General features: G+C 48.0%; 1 protein-coding gene across 1 annotated transcript in view; it reads left to right on the top strand.

The window, feature by feature from the left end:
• Nucleotides 1-18,060, top strand: part of jade2 (jade family PHD finger 2) — a gene marked incomplete at its 3' end in the record, with an annotated part of 67,291 nt that overhangs the window by 36,820 nt on the left and 12,411 nt on the right. The window contains exons 8-9 of the mRNA XM_080851179.1: nucleotides 679-795; nucleotides 7,737-8,198. Of these exons, the coding sequence (XP_080707305.1) occupies nucleotides 679-795; nucleotides 7,737-8,198 (579 nt within the window). The remainder of the gene's footprint in view (nucleotides 1-678; nucleotides 796-7,736; nucleotides 8,199-18,060) is intronic.

Raw genomic sequence — 18,060 nt, forward strand, 5'->3', positions numbered from 1 at the left:
CTTTTAGGATTAGGCAGAATTGCCAGGCACAAGTGTGAATAGGCCAGCGTTGTGGCATCAGGATGCCCCCCCCAGTCAGAAATACTGATGTAGAGGAATGGATTTCACCAGGGTGGTGTGTGCGCGCCAAAGAGGCTTTGGTAGGGTCGACCACTTCTTCAACGTTCTTTTATTACAACATCAATTTTAAACACATTTTAGACACAATCTCAAAACAGTGTTATATTATCAGTCAAATGCAAAAATGGATCCTCCCTTATTGTATCGTTTCCCTTTTGACCATATGTATTCTTGTTCCATGAATGATTTAGTGGATGAAGCTCTGATGAAGTTCTGTTCATGAGCAGAGGGATGACCTTGATTTTAAGTAGTCTGAAACACTTTGCACTTTATTTATTTATATATTTATTAATTAAGGGGTAGCAGTACTTATCATGTATGTAAATATTGTGACATGGATGTAGCATCTCAGAACCTAACCCTTAGGTTCATCTTGCAATGACATATACCACCTTGTAAGAATTATAGTATTATAATGTATCACTATTGTAATGCATACCAAATAAAGGGTACCTAATGTTACCTTAGAATACATGGTACCGAGAAGGCTATTTTCAGTGTGTGTGTGTGTGTGTGTGTGTGTGTGTGTGTGTGTGTGTGTGTGTGTGTGTGTTTTAGGTAAGCATTGGCTGTCCTGAAAAGATGGAGCCCATCACTAAAGTGTCTCACATCCCAGCCAGTCGGTGGGCTCTGTCCTGCAGTCTATGTCGGGAGCACACAGGCACTTGCATACAGGTACGTCCCTGTGCCCAGGACCCAGCCTGGATCCTGACACCTACCATCACACTGTAGTTACCGCAGAATACCACACATACACAATGACATCTACACAAACATGACCAAACTATAGTTACCGCAGAATACCACACATACACAATAACATCTACACAAACATGACCAAACTATAGTTACCGCAGAGTACCACACATACACAATAACATCTACACAAACAAGACAAAACTATAGTTACCGCAGAGTACCACACATACACAATAACATCTACACAAACATGACCAAACTATAGTTACCGCAGAGTACCACACATACACAATAACGTCTACACAAACAAGACAAAACTATAGTTACCGCAGAGTACCACACATACACAATGACATCTACACAAACATGACCAAACTATAGTTACCGCAGAGTACCACACATACACAATAACATCTACACAAACAAGACAAAACTATAGTTACCGCAGAATACCACACATACACAATAACATCTACACAAACACGACCAAACTATAGTAACCGCAGAATACCACACCTACACAATAACATCTACACAAACAAGACAAAACTATAGTTACCGCAGAATACCACACATACACAATAAAATCTACACAAACACGACCCAACTATAGTTACCGCAGAATACCACACCTACACAATAACATCTACACAAACAAGACAAAACTATAGTTACCGCAGAATACCACACATACACAATAACATCTACACAAACAAGACAAAACTATAGTTACCGCAGAATACCACACATACACAATAAAATCTACACAAACACGACCCAACTATAGTTACCGCAGAATACCACACCTACACAATAACATCTACACAAACAAGACAAAACTATAGTTACCGCAGAATACCACACATACACAATAACATCTACACAAACAAGACAAAACTATAGTTACCGCAGAATACCACACATACACAATAAAATCTACACAAACAAGACAAAACTATAGTTACCGCAGAATACCACACATACACAATAAAATCTACACAAACATGACCAAGCTATAGTTACCGCAGAATACCACACCTACACAATAACATCTACACAAACATGACCAAACTATAGTTACCGCAGAATACCTCACATACACAATAACATCTACACAAACATGACCAAACTACACCGCGTTCCACATTATTATGCAAATTGGATTGAAGGGTCATAAACATTCATTTTTTAGTTTTTCAATTAAAGTCATGGGTAATATTGTGTCTCAGGGCTAATTGAATGATTGATTTCAATCTCAGACACCTGAGATAATTAGTTTGATAGGTGAGCCAAATCAAAAGAAAACTACTTAAGAAGGATGTTCCACATTATTAAGCAAGCTACATGTTTCAGGCAAAATGTGGAAGAAAAAGGATCTCTCTGCTGCTGAAAAGCGGCAAATAGTGCAATACCTTGGTCAAGGTATCACAACATTGGATATTTCCAAAAGAATTGCGCATGATCATTGGACGGGGAAAATATTTGTCACTGATTCACAGCACAGGTGGGTTCGTTCAGACAAAGGCAAGATAAGGAATATTTCTGCCAAACAAATGCGTAGGGTCAAGAGAGCAGCCACTAAAATGCCATTGAATAGCAGCAAACAGGTGTTTGAAGCCGCTGGTGCCTCTGGAGTCCCACGAACTTCAGGATGTAGGATGCTCAAGAGGTTTGCAAGTGTCCTTAAACCTTATTCGGCCAACCCTCAACTCAGCTCACAAGCAAAAAAGGTTGCAGTGGGCTCAGGTCTACATAAAGACTAACTTTCAAACTGTTTTGTTTGCGGATGAGTGCCGTGCAACCCTTGATGGTCCTGATGGATGGAGTAGTGGATGGTTGGTGAATGGCCACCATGTCCCAACAAGGCTAACACGTCAACAAGGAGGTGGCGGAGTCATGTTTTGGGCCGGAATCATGGGGAGAGAGCTGGTAGGCCCCTTCAGGGTCCCCAACGGTGTGAAAATGACCTCGGCAAAGTATGTAGAGTTTCTGACTGACCACTTTCTTCCGTGGTACAAAAAGAAGAGCCGCGCCTTCCATAGCAAAGTCATATTTATGCATGACAATGCACCCCCTCATGCTGCAAAGAATACCTCTGGGGCATTGGCTATAGCAGCCAATGCCCCAGAGGTATTCTTTGCATAAAAGAAGAGAAACTCATGGTGTGGCCCCCATCTTACCCTGACCTTAACCCTATTGAGAACCTTTGGAGCATCATCAAGCAAAAGATCTATGTGGTTGGAAGGCAGTTCACACCCAATCTGGTGCTCTGGGAGGCTATTTGGCATCCTGATAAGACATTGAAGCAGAAAACAATCAAAGAACTCATGAGTTCAATGGATGCCAGAATTGTGAAGTTGATATCAAAGATGGGGTCCTATGTTAACATGTAACTTGACCTGTTAAGATGTTTTTGATTAAAACTTTTTTTGATTTCAGTAAATATGGCCTCCTAATGCTGCAAATTTAACAAATGACAATTTTGAGTTCTTTACAACCTATAAAATATCTTGAAACTCTGAGACTTTGAAACTCTGCATAATAATTTGGAACACTGCATTTTGAGTTTTTTATTTTTTTTTAAAATACTGTTATCATTGGGAGGTTTGTTCAATAAAATTTGAATTATACTCTAAAAATTGATGACTTGAAAATTATACTGACTGTATGTGCATTACTATTAAGGAAAATCTGAGCAAAGTGTAATTTGCGTAATAATGTGGAACGCGGTGTATAGTTACCGCAGAATACCACACATACACAATAACATCTAAATAAACATGACCAAACTATAGTTACCGCAGAATACCTCACATACACAATAACATCTACAAAAACATGACCTAACTATAGTTACCGCAGAATACCACACATACACAATAACATCTACACAAACATGACCAAACTATAGTTACTGCAGAATACCACATATACACAATAACAGCTACACAAACAAGACAAAACTATAGTTACCGCAGAATACCTCACATACACAATAACATCTACAAAAACATGACCTAACTATAGTTACCGCAGAATACCACACATACACAATAACATCTACACAAACATGACCAAACTATAGTTACAGCAGAATACCACTCATACACAAACATAACCAAACTATAGTTACCGCAGAATACCACACATACACAATAACATCTACAAAAACAAGCCCAAGCTATAGTTACCACAGAATACCACACATACCATAGAATACCACACATACACAATATTACAACCCCATTAGCATTTCAAGCTTTTATTTAGCATCAAGTGTAGGATGAGTTAGTAGAAAGCCGTCAGAGAACAAAAGCTTTCTCCACATAGCGATGGATGCACTTGACGCTGGTGAGCATGGGAGCTTCTGAGCTGTCAGGCTGCCGGTGTGGGGTCTGTGGTCTGGGCTGCGTGGTCCTCTGATGTGTGTGTGTGTATGCATGTGTGTGTGTGTGTGTGTGTGTGTCCTCTGATGTGTGTCTGTGCCGCTCTGTGTGGGCAGCAGCAGCATAATGACAGCACTGGCAGGCTCTAGAGTGTGTGTGTGTGTGTGGGGGGGGGTGTGTGTGTGAGAACACTGGCCTGTGATTTAGAGGTTGGGCTTGCCTAACCTTGCCTCGCCTCGCCTCAGCGCCTCCCACTGCTGTCAGCATGCTACTGTCATCTGGTCAGCATGGATAGCTCCAAGCAGGCTGGGTTACAGGCGGCCAAGGCTGCTCGGCTGGACGGCTTAGAGCTCACGTGCCATTAGAGTGTTAAAACCATGGCTGCAGAGTCCTGCTATGCCTCTGTTTGGATTTCTAATTTCATTCTCAGTGTGTCTGTCACTGTGTGTCTGTGTGTGTCTGTGTGTGTCTGTGTGTGTCTGTGTGTGTGTCTGTGTGTGTCTGTGTGTGTGTGTGTGTGTGTGTGTGTGTGTGTGTGTGTGTGTGTCTGTTGCAGACCTGCCAACATGTACGCATTTTGCGTACCTGGCACGCATTTTGACATCAAAGTACGCTGGTACGAGTTGATGGTCTAAAAGTACGCAAAACCTAAAAAATATATATCTTTTTTTTTAAGAACGCATAACGCTCAATAATGCATTGCCGGTTTTCAATGGGTTCAAACTTCACAGTCTGTCTCGAGTCACCAATGCGTACATAGGCAGCTGCAGCAGAGCAAGAAGCAGAAGAGGAGTTTGACCAATCACAGACCCCCTGCCGTTACTATCCCCTGTATGACCATCGAAATCAGAGAATACTAGGTTACTCTGCGGTCAGAGGAATCAACCGCTGTTTAGGTGTCAGAGCGATTTTTCATTCATGAATACTTACCTAACTCTCCCTTCCCGACCACATCTGGCCAATTCTTCAAGTGAGGACATTAAAAAAAATCACTTAAAGGTAAACTAACGAGTAATGTAGAGATAAGACGTTAAAAATGTATTTAATTTTAGCCCAACGATGTTAACCATGTGGTTTTCGTGTTCGCCATCGATTTAAAATGGCAAATACATCTAAGTGGCTGTGTTATAAATGGTTTGACTTTACGCTTTTGGGTTTTTTTTCAAACTACTTATTTTAGACAAACTCTTGTAGTATGTTACCATGGCAGAACCACCGGATAAAATAAAAAGATCGCAAAAAATCATTGATAGTTGCCGGGAGAGATGGCCATGCCTCCGTTCTTTTAGACATCCCCACCATGCTTTCTGCACAGTGTGCAATGTCATTATTGACATCAGTCACCAAGGAGCAACAGGTAACGAACACAGTGAGATGCATATTATCAGAAAATCATAGGCCTATCTGTCAAGTTCATGCTAGAGGTCCGCGGCAGCATTCCACGTACAGTGTCCACACATGCTTACGCACAGCTGTTGTCATGTCACAGTGTAAAAGGCTATATGTTTCTAATATTAATACAAATAATAGGCTAATGATAATAGCAGACATCCAAAGTCTTCCGGAAGTTCCGGGAGTCTCCCGCATATTGATAACCACTCCCTGATGCCCTCAAATGACTTAAAATCTCCCGGAATCTAGAGCGAGCGACGTGCTCCAAACCGTGTTAAGGCGGCTGCATGCTACAGCGTTGGGGGTTAACGGTTGCGCAAAATTTACTCGGTGCAGTTCATGCTCCCAAAGGTTGCGCGTGTTGTCATGAGCCTGCCATTTGCCTGGCAGATAGAAAGCTGTGTCCCTAACAGAAAGTCTGAAGCTTGAAGTTCTTTTCAAACCTTTGCTTGGGTAGCACTGTTAAACTGAGCAGACATGCAGACTACATTTGAGTAATCTCATCACGTAACATTCGTTTTCTAAAAACAATCACATAGTATTGCATGTTTAACTGTGGTAGAAAATACGTTAGCTTAATGCTAACGTATATGGAAAATCCTATAGACACCGCGCTAGGTATTAGCATCAAGTAATTCACGTTAATGTTTTTGTATGAGCCTGACATTTGCTCTGCAGATAGATAACAGGTTCCCTAACAGAAAGTCTGAAGCTTGAAGTTATTTTCAAACCTTTACTTGGGAAGCACTGTAAAACTGAGTAGACATGCAGAATATTTTAGTAACCTCATCTCGTATCATTCGTTGATAGAATGCAGGCTGCGAGGCTCGCGTAAGGGCTTACGTAAAAAATGACGCAAGTCTAGAAAAAGGGGCCGACGCACGCAAGACGTAAGAAGTCGCGCAAGGGTCGCGCAAGGGGCTTGCGCGGCCTCTTGCGCTTGCGCTTACGCTTACGTAAGGAAGCATGAATCAGCCTTTAGCATCTGTGTAGCGCGCGCACGACAGAGAGGGAGAGGGACCTGGAGACTGTGCGTGTGTGAGGCAGTATGCGTGTGTGCCTCAGGAGCATCCTGATTGGCCTGTTTCGGTAAGTAGAATGATATTATGCTTTTATAACTTTTAGGGACCACAACAGTAATACGTAGGCCTAGGGGGGGAATACCTCCCTGAAATGACTTTTTGCAGGTTGGGATGTCTGTAATAGCCTAAAAAACTCTTCCACTGACTAGAATTTAATTAAATAATAAAGAAGCAAACACAGCGCCATCATTTGGTCTTAGCAGTTGTCTAGTCCTGGTATCACATGTAATTGGGCTTGCATTCAAACATCAGACGTGGGGAGAAAAAAGAATGATGAAACATGACACTTGATAGGTATGAGGTAGGGAAAAAATACAACATGACCATTGTGTGAGAAGTTCCTAAGGAGCCTAGAGTGAAATAACATCCCAGGCTACAAATTTGTTGTCACAGTTATCACAGTTATCACTTATAACTGTTATCACAGTCTTTTTATTTTATTTCATTAGGCCTTCTAAAGTGGTTCAGAACTGCATTATGTATTAGCTCAGAATGTTGTCGATTGGTTCAATAATGCAACAACAGCATTATAACTAATAAAATGAAGGCCACACAATCTTGCCGCGCCGCGCCGCGCCGCACCGCGCGGCACCGCACCGCGCCGCACCGGGGTGGTACTCAAACACATTTTCCAATGTTGGCAGGTCTGCTGTTGGAGTAGGGAGAATTTTCCATCAGTATGTCTCACCTACATGTTTGCCTCTGCGTCCCCAGGATGTTTGTATGTGATTTCTGTGTGTGTGTGTTTGGGTGCTGGGAGGGTAGGGTGTGTGTGTGTGTGAGAGAGAAGGGAGATCCTGCGACTAGATACATCACCAATATTATCTTTGCTTCTGCTGCACTGGATATTTGTATGTCATTTCTAATTTCTGTGTGTGTTCATGTTTGGTGTGTTTGGCCATGGGAGGTATAACTGTGTGTGTGTGTGTGTGTGTGTGTGTGTACACATGTTTGGTGTGTTTGGCCATGGGAGGTATAAGTGTGTGTGAGTGTGTGTGAGAGAGCATCCATTATAATCCACTGCCTACAGCTCTGTTTCTCTAACCTGTTCCCTCAGTGCTCCATGCCCTCGTGTGTGGTGGCGTTCCACGTGACGTGCGCCTTCGACCACGGCCTGGAGATGCACACCATCCTGGCGGAGAACGACGAGGTGCGCTTCAAGTCCTACTGCCTGGAGCACAGCTACAACACGGGGGCCGAGCACCGGCCGGACGTGCACCGGCCCGACGTGCCCACGCCCGACCGGCAGAAGGCCAGCCAGCGCAAGCAGAAGCTCCAGGAGCTGGAGGACGAGTTCTACCGGCTGGTGGAGCCAAAGGAGGTGGCCGACCGGCTGGGCCTGCCCGACGCGCACGTGGACTTCCTCTACCAGTTCTGGAAGCTGCGGCGGAAGTCCAACCTGAACAAGCCGCTGGTGGCCGCCAAGCGGGACGAGGTGGACAACCTGGCGCAGCAGGAGCAGGACGTGCTCTACCGCCGCCTCAAGCTCTTCACACACCTGAGGCAGGACCTGGAGAGGGTGAGTCTGTCTGTCCCTCCACCCACACACACACACACACTCAACACACACACACACATGAACACATGGTACTGATGCTAATATGGCTAGGTAGGTGTGTGTATGGCTATGTGTGCATGTTTGTGTGTGTGTGTGTGTGTGTGTGTGTTTGTCTGTGTGTGCTTGTGTGAACTTATGTGTGTGTGTGTGTGTTTGAAATTAACTGTATTTATGAGCCCTGTGAATAACCTCTGATTGACGAGACTGAGCAGTTTCCCATTGAAAGTTGTAATTAATTAATTTTCATTCTGAACATCACTGCTGGCTGAGGTGGTGCCATACAGCATAGAGGTGAGTGTTTTCTCTACCAGTATGTCGGACCTGCCCACTCCAACAACCTCATGTCCCCGTGCCCTTGTGTAGGTGGACAGGACATTATGTTTGACTGGCTTTAATTGTCGTCATGACCGAAGGTCACAGCAAGCAAGATTTGATTCAGATTATATGCAGCACTAGAGGTTTGGGTGGAAACCGTAACCTTACTATACTGTACACATCAGTTATATGATTTGTTGCACTGCTGTGTGTTAACTACTCCATCCTTGAACCTCCTACAAGGACGGTTTTGTGTGCTTGCTGTTGCTGTGCCAAGGAGCTTCACACAATGTTGTCGGTATCCTCATACTCCCGTGCCGTTTCCATGACGAACATGATTATTGACAAATAAGCATTTTTCTGGTGATTATTCGAAAGGATTTCACAGAGACCTCTCTCTGAGCATGGGAGTGAAGCTGCATTTCTAAGAGTGTATTTTCTCTCTTTTTTTTTTAAAGAAAAGTCTCTCCATATAGATGATTTCTGAAAATGCTGGGGGGAAACTGTTACCGGGACAAAAATGTGTCATTCTTGATTTATTACTTTAAATCTGCTAAATTATTTATTTTATTTTATACACTCCCATTCCCATCAGGCCACAGTTTTAAGAGGGGTTGAAGAAATCCCTCCCAGAAGTGTATGTTTCAAAGCCTGGACGTCTGCCAGCTTCTAAGGCACTGTATCTTGTGGGGGATACATTGACAAAGTGTGTGTTGGAGTGAGTGAGTGAGTTTTCCAATGCTTGGCAGTAAATTTGAGTATTTTCGTGTCTGCTCAGAATATTTGTCTGCATTAGCTATTAGTCTTGAAAGGTAATTCATGGTAAAGCCATAACTATGTTCCACTGCATTTGTTGTCCTCATCTTTGAGTAGAGGCTAAGTACATCAGTGAGGAAGTCCACTTTTGAGTGTCAGGCGTGCAGGTTGGTGCAGTCAGATCTGCTAAATGAGGACGAATGGAGCAACTTTGGGAGCATTAGCTCCTCAGCAGGGCCTTCAGCTGCACATATTATGCTCTCTCCCGTCCTGTTCCTCACTACTCAACCACCTGAAATGAGTTCATGCTATGGCTTCTTCCTCTTTGTTGTTAAGATACGTAATGAACTGCTTACATGAAAACAAATTATGAGTCCTTTTTTTGACTCAGACTCTACATTATAGATAATTCCCCTTTTTCTTCAGGGAGCCTCCGGCTCAGTACCAATCATATTCCTGACTTCAGGGATTGGGCCTTCAGAATGTCAGTCACATTCTGGAATGCAGGTGGAGTGCCGTTGAGGAGCTGAAATGAATTCCATCCCCGTCAGCCTTATAGATTCTGTGAGAATGGAAAGACTAGGTACGAGCAACTCCCACAGTGCTCTGAGCTAGCCTGTCTCCCGGTGTACAAACATTAGCGGATTTGGCTAATGCCTGCAGTGATCTAAACGTTGGCGTCCTCTGTGGGGGGGGTGCTCGCTGGCAACATAAGCACCGCACCCCAGAGAGCTGACTGCCCTAAGCCACGGACCGAGGGGAGAGGAGGGCAAGAAGGAGCAGGCCCAGAGAGCTAACTGCCCTCAGCCACGGACCGAGGGGAGAGGAGGGCAAGAAGGAGCAGGCCCAGAGAGCTTACTGCCCTCAGCCAGGGACCGAGGGTAGAGGAGGGCAAGAAGAAGCAGGCCCAGCTCTGGGTGGTGACTGGAACTGAGCCTGTTATCACCCGATGTATCGCAGGCTGCTGCTCCAAGGAGCCGGCCAGACACGGAGAGAGGGCCATGCAAGACTTGAGCCCATAAATCAAGGCCTGGAGTGGAGAGGTTGTAATCTCCATGGCCTTGCACCACAACAGGCTGGTATTATCTAATCAGCCACCCATTCAGACATCACGGCCAGCAGCACTAAGCTGCAGTTAAGAGCTCATACCAGGGCTCACATCATGCTGCATTGCTTGTAAAATTCCTCTTCTGCCTTGGTCAAAGCATAAAGTCATGAATGAGTTTGCCCGGGAATAACCCCGTGTGAGCTTCCTTTCATCATTGGCGTCACAGAACGCCTCCATGCCAGCCAGTGTTTTCAGGAACAGAGAAAGCTGGTTTTGTTGATCAGAGATCTAAATGACACACTTAGCTGTGCCGGTGCCTCTGGCGGTTATCCGTTATGCCATTTATCAGACGCTGTTTAGTGATACTGTGGGCTGATGTCAGTCACCCAGCCTAAGATGAAGTGCTTGTTCCTCCCTTGTGAGCTTTGAGTCGAGATCCGCACGGGCATTCCTTCTTCTCTGTGATCTGAGAGGAGGAAGATGTCTTCTCCTGTCCCGTCTCAGGAGGGCCGTGCCTGCCTGCACCGTCTCCACCCAGCGGCCAGGCCACGCTAGTCCCATAGCGAAGGCTTTCACCACAGCGTTTTCAGGATGGATTAAGGGCTCCTGTTTTTAAGGGCTGTGAATGGAACAAATCTGGCAATGCTATCTCTTAAGCCCAACAAAGCACTTTCTCTCCCAATTCCTCCCCCCGATTATCCCTCCATCCCTCCACCCCCACCCCCATCTCCGCCTGTCTCTCCGTCACTCTGTCACTTTCTCTCAGTGACCCCCCCCCCCCCCCCCAGTCAGGGCAGGGTAGGGGGCTCTGTAAGGGCCCGGGGCCTTGGGGTGCAATGAGCTGTGGTGAGTCGCGGGTGTGGATGTGGATGTTCTGGGAGCCTGTAGGGTGCAGGGGGGCCTGCGCTGCCGGTCACCCCCCGTTAGACACGCCGGCTACGGGGTGCTGCTGGGCTGGAGCGCGACTGGGAGAAGGGATTGAGGAGGATTACCCCCAACAAGGGAGAGGGAGAGAGGGAGAAGCAAGCCACTATTTCAGGGGAGGGAGGGACAGTAATACAAGGCCTGGATACAGCAGCACTCCTGCCTGCTCCTCAGTCTGCTGCTTTCCTTTCAGATGTTTGTGGATGCATCTGTGATTTGCATGTGCTAGTCCAGCGGTTGCAGACAGAGCATGGGCCACTACAGACGTGTGTGTGTCTGTGTGTGTGTCTGTGTGTGTGTTTGTGTGTGTGTGTGAGAGAGAGAGAGAGAGAGAGAGAGAGAGACTCCTTCAGGAGCTTGTGTACACGTTTGAAAAGGCACCTTCAGAGCCCACTCCGCTATGGCAGCCCGTAGGTTGGCACACTGCCCTGCCTGCTGCTGCCGCTGCCAAGCCCAGCTCAGCAGGTCACCGTGGTGCAGAGGATGCCATGAGAACACTTATGAAAGCACATTATGGGAGGGAGGGTGGGGGGGGGGAGGGCGTGGCCCTTCAGCAACGGCCAACCCGGCGCTCTGTACATTGTGTGCGCTTGGATGGGATTGTCAGCGAGTTTTTCTTGGCTTCATGCTCTGATTATACAGAGAATGTCTTTTTTTTTTTATTTTTTTTTTTAAGTTTTGTTTTTCCTTTCCCCTCCTATGCTGAAGTGCTTTGCTTTTTTGGAAATGATGCCTGTGCTGTGGTTAAAACAAAATGGGAGGAGGGGGAAAGAGAGAGAGTGTGTGTGTGTGTGTGTGTGTGTGTGTGAGTGAGGGAGAGATCAAGCAAATGAGACTGAGAAAGGAGGAGGGAGGGAAGGGAAAGGCGTAGGGAATGGTGGAGAAATGTCATTCAGCTCTGTCGTGTGTTTGCTTCTCCCCGCTGTGGTTCCAGGCGCTCTCTCCCTGATTGATCTGGACGTGCTCGCCCGGGGTCTGGCGTGGCTGCGTGGCTCGGGGAAGGTTACGCAACAGCAGCCCCGGTTCACGCCGAGGGCAAAGGCTGAGCGAGTGCAGCCCCGTGCTCCTGGCCTGGGAGCAGAGCGGAGACGCTGGCAGGCTCTGGCTGCAGGCCCTCCACCCCCAGCGCCCCCCCAGCACCACCCCCCCCAGCGCCACCCCTCAGGGCTCTAATAGTTGTCGTCGCTGGGATCCACGAGAGGGGTGGGGTGGGGTGGGATAGGGCTGTTGGCATGAGGCCAGACGGGTCTGGCTGTGGTGCCGGATGGCCCGCCCTGCTGGACCGGGTTCAGCCTGGCTCTCGCCCCAGTCTCGGGGCTTTAACCCCGCGGTGCCCGTTTCTCTTTTCCTGAGGGCGCGTGACAGCGGTGAGGAGACGCGGCCTCTTTTGGCAATGGCAGCTCCTCCTCTGCACTCTCTTCCGCTCTCTTACAGCGTGTCTGTCTGTCTGGATCGTTTTCATTTCTTCATTTCATTCTTTATTTCCTTTCTCTCTCACACAATCCTCTGGACCTTGAGATCTGACAGGCCCGACAAGTTTTTTGTGTTTAATGTATCATGCCTCCAGGTTTTCTGGCTGATATTCGCCCCTGACATTTTCTCCCTGCGCTCCCTCATCTTGCTCCACTCCAGCGGGGGAAGGTCAGGCGTCGGCGCACCCCACTGACTCTCTGAAGTCCCCTTGCTCCTCGGGCCCTTTTGTGTCCCTTTTTCAGTGACGGGCCGCCGGCTGCTCCTCAACATCAATGGGCCCCTGTGTCTCAGCGGCCCCCAGTCGGTATCTCTGTTGGCCGGGCGTAGGGGACACGTCAGCAGCGAGCGAGTGCTGCCGTGCTGCCGTACCGCGGCCAGACCCCCTTGCCATTTCTGCAGGCTGGGTTGGAATGAATAGAAGGCAAGAAGGGGGCATAAATATTTATGCTGGTCGCCGCCGCTGTATAATTTTCCCATATCGCCGTATATTCTTTCAGCGCTGGGATACATGGCGGGCAGATAAATAATTCAGGTCACAAAACCTTGAATCGAAAATGACTTTGACAAGTCAGAGGGTGTCTCAGGAAGCCTGCAGCCCACCAAATATACTCACTCACACACACACACTCACACACACACACACACACACACACACACACACACACACACACACACACACACACACACACACACACACACACTGACTGCCTGCCATCCCTTCTGTGCTGATGTTGTAGGGCAGTACTTACCACTGACCTCGTGCCTCATAAAGTCCTCATGGGGGGGGGGGGGGGGGTTGATGCCACAAGGTATCATATGTGTATTGTGTCTCTGTGTGTGTGTGTGTGTGTGTGTGTGTGTCTGCACATTTGTTTTGACGAGGAGTGCCAGCCCCTTGATGTCTGCCCGCCCGGTCTCACATACTAACTCCGTTCCACTCAGATGGGGCTGTGTGTGAATAAGTGATGAAGTGAACAAAGCACCCTGGAATTGACCTGAGGTTGGCCTTAAATATTTCACAGGAGGATTTTCTTTGAGAATGTGGCGTACCACTGAGGTACTGCAGCTTTGAAATGCAAGGCAGATAGTGGAAGTGGTTCCCTGTTCAGTTGGAAGCCTTTTAGGCATCAGACAACCATTGATTCAACACTGTAAAGGTCCTCTGCTCTCCTCTCCTCTCCTCTCCTCTCCTCTCCTCTCCTCTCCTCTCCTCTCCTCTCCTCTCCTCTCCTCCTCCTCCAGTTGAGCTTTACAGTAGGCATGATGAAGTCAGTTGTTTTGGCTCCAGCAAAGGCATGCTTAGACACAGAGGAAATGGCAGCCCTGTACCACAGAGCTGCAGATCCAAGCTGGTGTGTTGTGTAATGTTTTCATTGTACTGGTAATGTGGGCTTAGTGTGTTTGTGTGAGTGTGTGTGTGTGTGTGTGTGTCTGTGAGGTCACCATGGGTTGACAGCCTGGCAAGACATGTCTTTGTTTAGACAAGGGGAAGGGTGTGTGTGCGTTCGTGTGTGTGTGCGTGTTTGTGTCTGAGTGTGTGCGTGTCTGAGTGTGTGCGTGTCTGAGTGTGTGCGTGTCTGAGTGTGTGTGTGTGTGTGTGTGTGTGTGTGTGTGTGTGTGTGTGTGTGTGTGTGTGTGTGTGTGTGTGTGTGTGTGTGTGTGTGTGTGTGTGTGTGTGTGTGTGTGTGTGTGTGTGTGTGTGTGGCAGAGGTGTGGGCAGTGACTTAGCGTAGCAGCCCTCATGTTTTCCCCCTCATCTCCCGTAAACCACCATCAGATACGCCGACATGCTTCCCAGACAAGCACCGCTTGTCAAAACAAACCCAGCCAAGCCTGTGTCACACAGCCTCTTTACACTGTGGGTGTGGGTGAGAGGTGTGGGTGAGAGGTGTGTGTGTGTGTGCATGTGTGTCTTAGCTGACAAGATTCTTCAACAGATTAGACCTTTTATCTTCCTCTGACTTCCTGCATTCTGTTCTTCTGTCTTCACTTCTGTTTTCATTCTTGTCCTCCTCTCTTTTATTTTATTTTGGCTTTACTCTCTTTTTCAGTGTTTCTGGCCCTGTGTGTGTGCGTGTGTGCGTGTGTGTGTGCGTGCGTGTGTGTGTGCGTGTGTGTGTGCGTGTGTGTGTGTGTGCGTGTGTGTGTGTGTGTGTGTGTGTGAGAGAGGGGTGTGTGTGTGTGCGGGGTGCAGTTCTCCCCGATCCTGTCCCCTCATGTGTCGGGGTGTTTACTCTCCTGCCACATCTGACGGGCCTCAGACAGCGCTGCCTTGCGAGGCTCCGTCCCAAAGTTTCCATCTGGAACATTTTGGACTAACAGAGGAACACATAAACACCCCCCCACCCCCACCCCCACCGTCAGACCCATTTCTCCTCCTCCTCCTCCTCCCCCCCCCTGCCCGGGCAGAGGGCTAAGAGGACTGGATGCTTCCCCTCATGTTTTGGAACATTTCACACATCCTCATTGTGAAGTTTGGTGGATTTGTCCTCTCCTGTGGCGAGTAGAGGAGGCAGCTCCTATGGAGGGATAAGAGCGCGGCACGTTGAGGCTGGATCTGTGAAGGCTTTGCAGGATCTGATAGATGAGGGCTGATAATAAAGCCAGGGATTGATGGTGGGTGGGGTGGGGGGGTGGGGTGGGGGACTCCAGGAACTCCTGTGGCACTGGCTGTTTGACTCGATGTGGGATCGAGGCTCGAGCTCCGGACGCGGCGCCAAGCAGTGGATTAACTCCAGAGATCAGACAACGCATCTCGGCAGGGCAAGACCGGTGTACCAACCTGATGTTAAGAGATGCCATGGGGTGAAACCCAGAGAAACCGACGTCCTAAGAGGAGGGAGCGTGCCGTGCATAGAGTGGATAGATGTGTGAACGGAACGAGTGCAGGAGGGGGGGGATTGGCTGTCTGCACCTCCGCATCACTGCTAGTCATCTGTCCCCTCCTGTTACGGGTGAGCCTGAAGGAGAGGCTGCAGACTGAGATGCTGCTGCCTGACCCAGATTCTGCCTCTCCTCCCCTGTGTGTGTGTGTGTGTGTCTGTGCCTGTGTGTGTGTGTGTGTGCTCGTCTGTGCGTGTGTGTGTGTCTGTTTTGATTGGAGGGGGAGTGTAGCTCTCCTTGAGGGGTTGATACGATGCAGAGAATGGTTGTAATGAAGCTGCTTGTTATTCTGCTGTTTGTGTGTGTGTGTCTGCGTGTGTGTGTCTGCGTGTGTGTGTGTGTCTGTCTCTATTTGTGATGCGCGTGAGCCAGCCAGTGTGCATGTTTGTCTGAGCGTAGCACGCATAAGAAGCACCCACATGCCGTGATGCTTTCTAGAAGCATCCGTCCTAACGACCTCTTTCAGAGAAGTGTGTGAGAGGCCCTTGCACCGTCACACTGACCACATCTCCCCTCCTTGGCATAGGCTCACGCCATTTAGCCCCCAGGCCTGTCTCCACATGGTCCCTCTCCTCGCAGGAGCAAGCGTGCCCGTGCCCGTCAAAGCACGCTGCTGGCTGGTTGGCTGGCAGGCCGGCCTCAGCCTGGCACGCTGGCACTCTCGGAGCAGGTTAGCTTGGCATCTGCTGTCATCAGGTTCTAATTAAAGACACAGGTGCCTGGCATGACTGCAGAGGGCACAGCAAGCAGGGTTACGCACCGGCCGCGAGCTCTGAATGGAGCAGGGTGGTGGGGGTGAGAGCAGTCTGAGAAGGAGGGAGGGAGGGAGGGAGGGAGAAAGAAACACAAAGATGTGTTTTACTTACGTGGAGACACATAGATGTAGATCAGAGCGCTTTACAGTATACGTGCACCTGGCCATAAGCACACTTGTTAGTGTGGAAAGTTTAACTTAATGTCATGGCTGCACGTAAGCCTGGCATTTGTGCAGGACACACAGGCTTGTTTGTTGTCTGACAGAACACATCAGACTCTGTTTAGTGTTTGGGTGTTACAGTCTGCCTCTCTGTACCATCTGACAAACACATAGACACACACACACACACACACACACACACACACACACACACACACAGCATCACTGACCACACTAGCGTCAGTCTGAGCCATCTTGAGAAACAATATGGCCACCTTATAAGATGTGCAGGCTGTAAACAAAGACAGACTTCTGTCTTCTTCTCTGCCCTCTCTGTCTCAGACTCTTCTCCTCCCTCCCTTCCTCCCTCTTAATCTTTCTTTCTCCTTGCCTCCTGTTCCTCTCCCTCTCCCTCTCTCTTCCCCGTACCCCTCCCCCCTTCACTTATTTTTGTCTTCTTTCCCATCAGTATGACTAATACTTACTCGCACATGCACACACACACACACACACATACACACACACCTCATATACATACCACACACACTCACACACACACACTCTCACTCTGACACACTTATAAACATGCACACACACACACAACCACAAGTATATGCACACTTTCTGGACATACCGCAGACACATTCACTTGGCACACGAAAATACATATTCTGTATGCACACACTTAAATATATCCTCTCCATACATTCACACATGCACTGACAAACTAATTGAATCCCCATATCATGCCATAGAAATCTGTGTACACACTGATGCATAGTCATACACACACATTTAAAAACTTGGGCGTGCTGGAAGTGTGATGCACAAAGCCTTTACCCACAGACACAGATGGCCCTGGTGACACACACACACACACACCAACACACACACACACACACAGAGACAGAAAGAGAGAGAGAGAGAGAGAGAAACCACAAACATTCTCTCACACACATACAGCCACTCACACATTCATAATCACACAGTCTCAAACACACTGTTTCTCAAGTAAGACTTCTCACACAAACATGCACAGATGGGTCTACAAACACACACACACAAACAAACACACAAACAAACACACAAACAAATAATCACATTAGCACACACACACACACACACACACACACTCTCACACCCACACAGAGGGATTGCATGCGTGCAGCACATGCAGTGTATGGAGGCGGGGCCTGGCACCGGGCCACCCCCTGCCTCTCCACTGTAGACTACACCAGAGCACCGTGTGTGTGTGTGTGTGTGTGTGTGTGTGTGTGTGTGTGTGTGTGTGTGTGTGTGTGTGTGTGTGTGTGTGTGTGTGTGTGTGTGTGTGTGTGTGTGTGTGTGTGTGTGTGTGTGTGTGTGTGTGTGTGTGTGTGTGTGTGTGTGTGCGCCTCTCCACTGTAGACTACACCAGAGCACCCTGGCAGAGCTCCAGGCAGAAGCAGCCTCCGGGGACGAGAGTGCATCCAACTCTGCAGAACAGAACACCCTGCTCCACGAACACT

This window comes from Sprattus sprattus (genome assembly GCF_963457725.1).
Source record: "Sprattus sprattus genome assembly, chromosome: 1".
In the NCBI taxonomy this organism is placed as follows: Eukaryota; Metazoa; Chordata; class Actinopteri; order Clupeiformes; family Clupeidae; genus Sprattus; species Sprattus sprattus.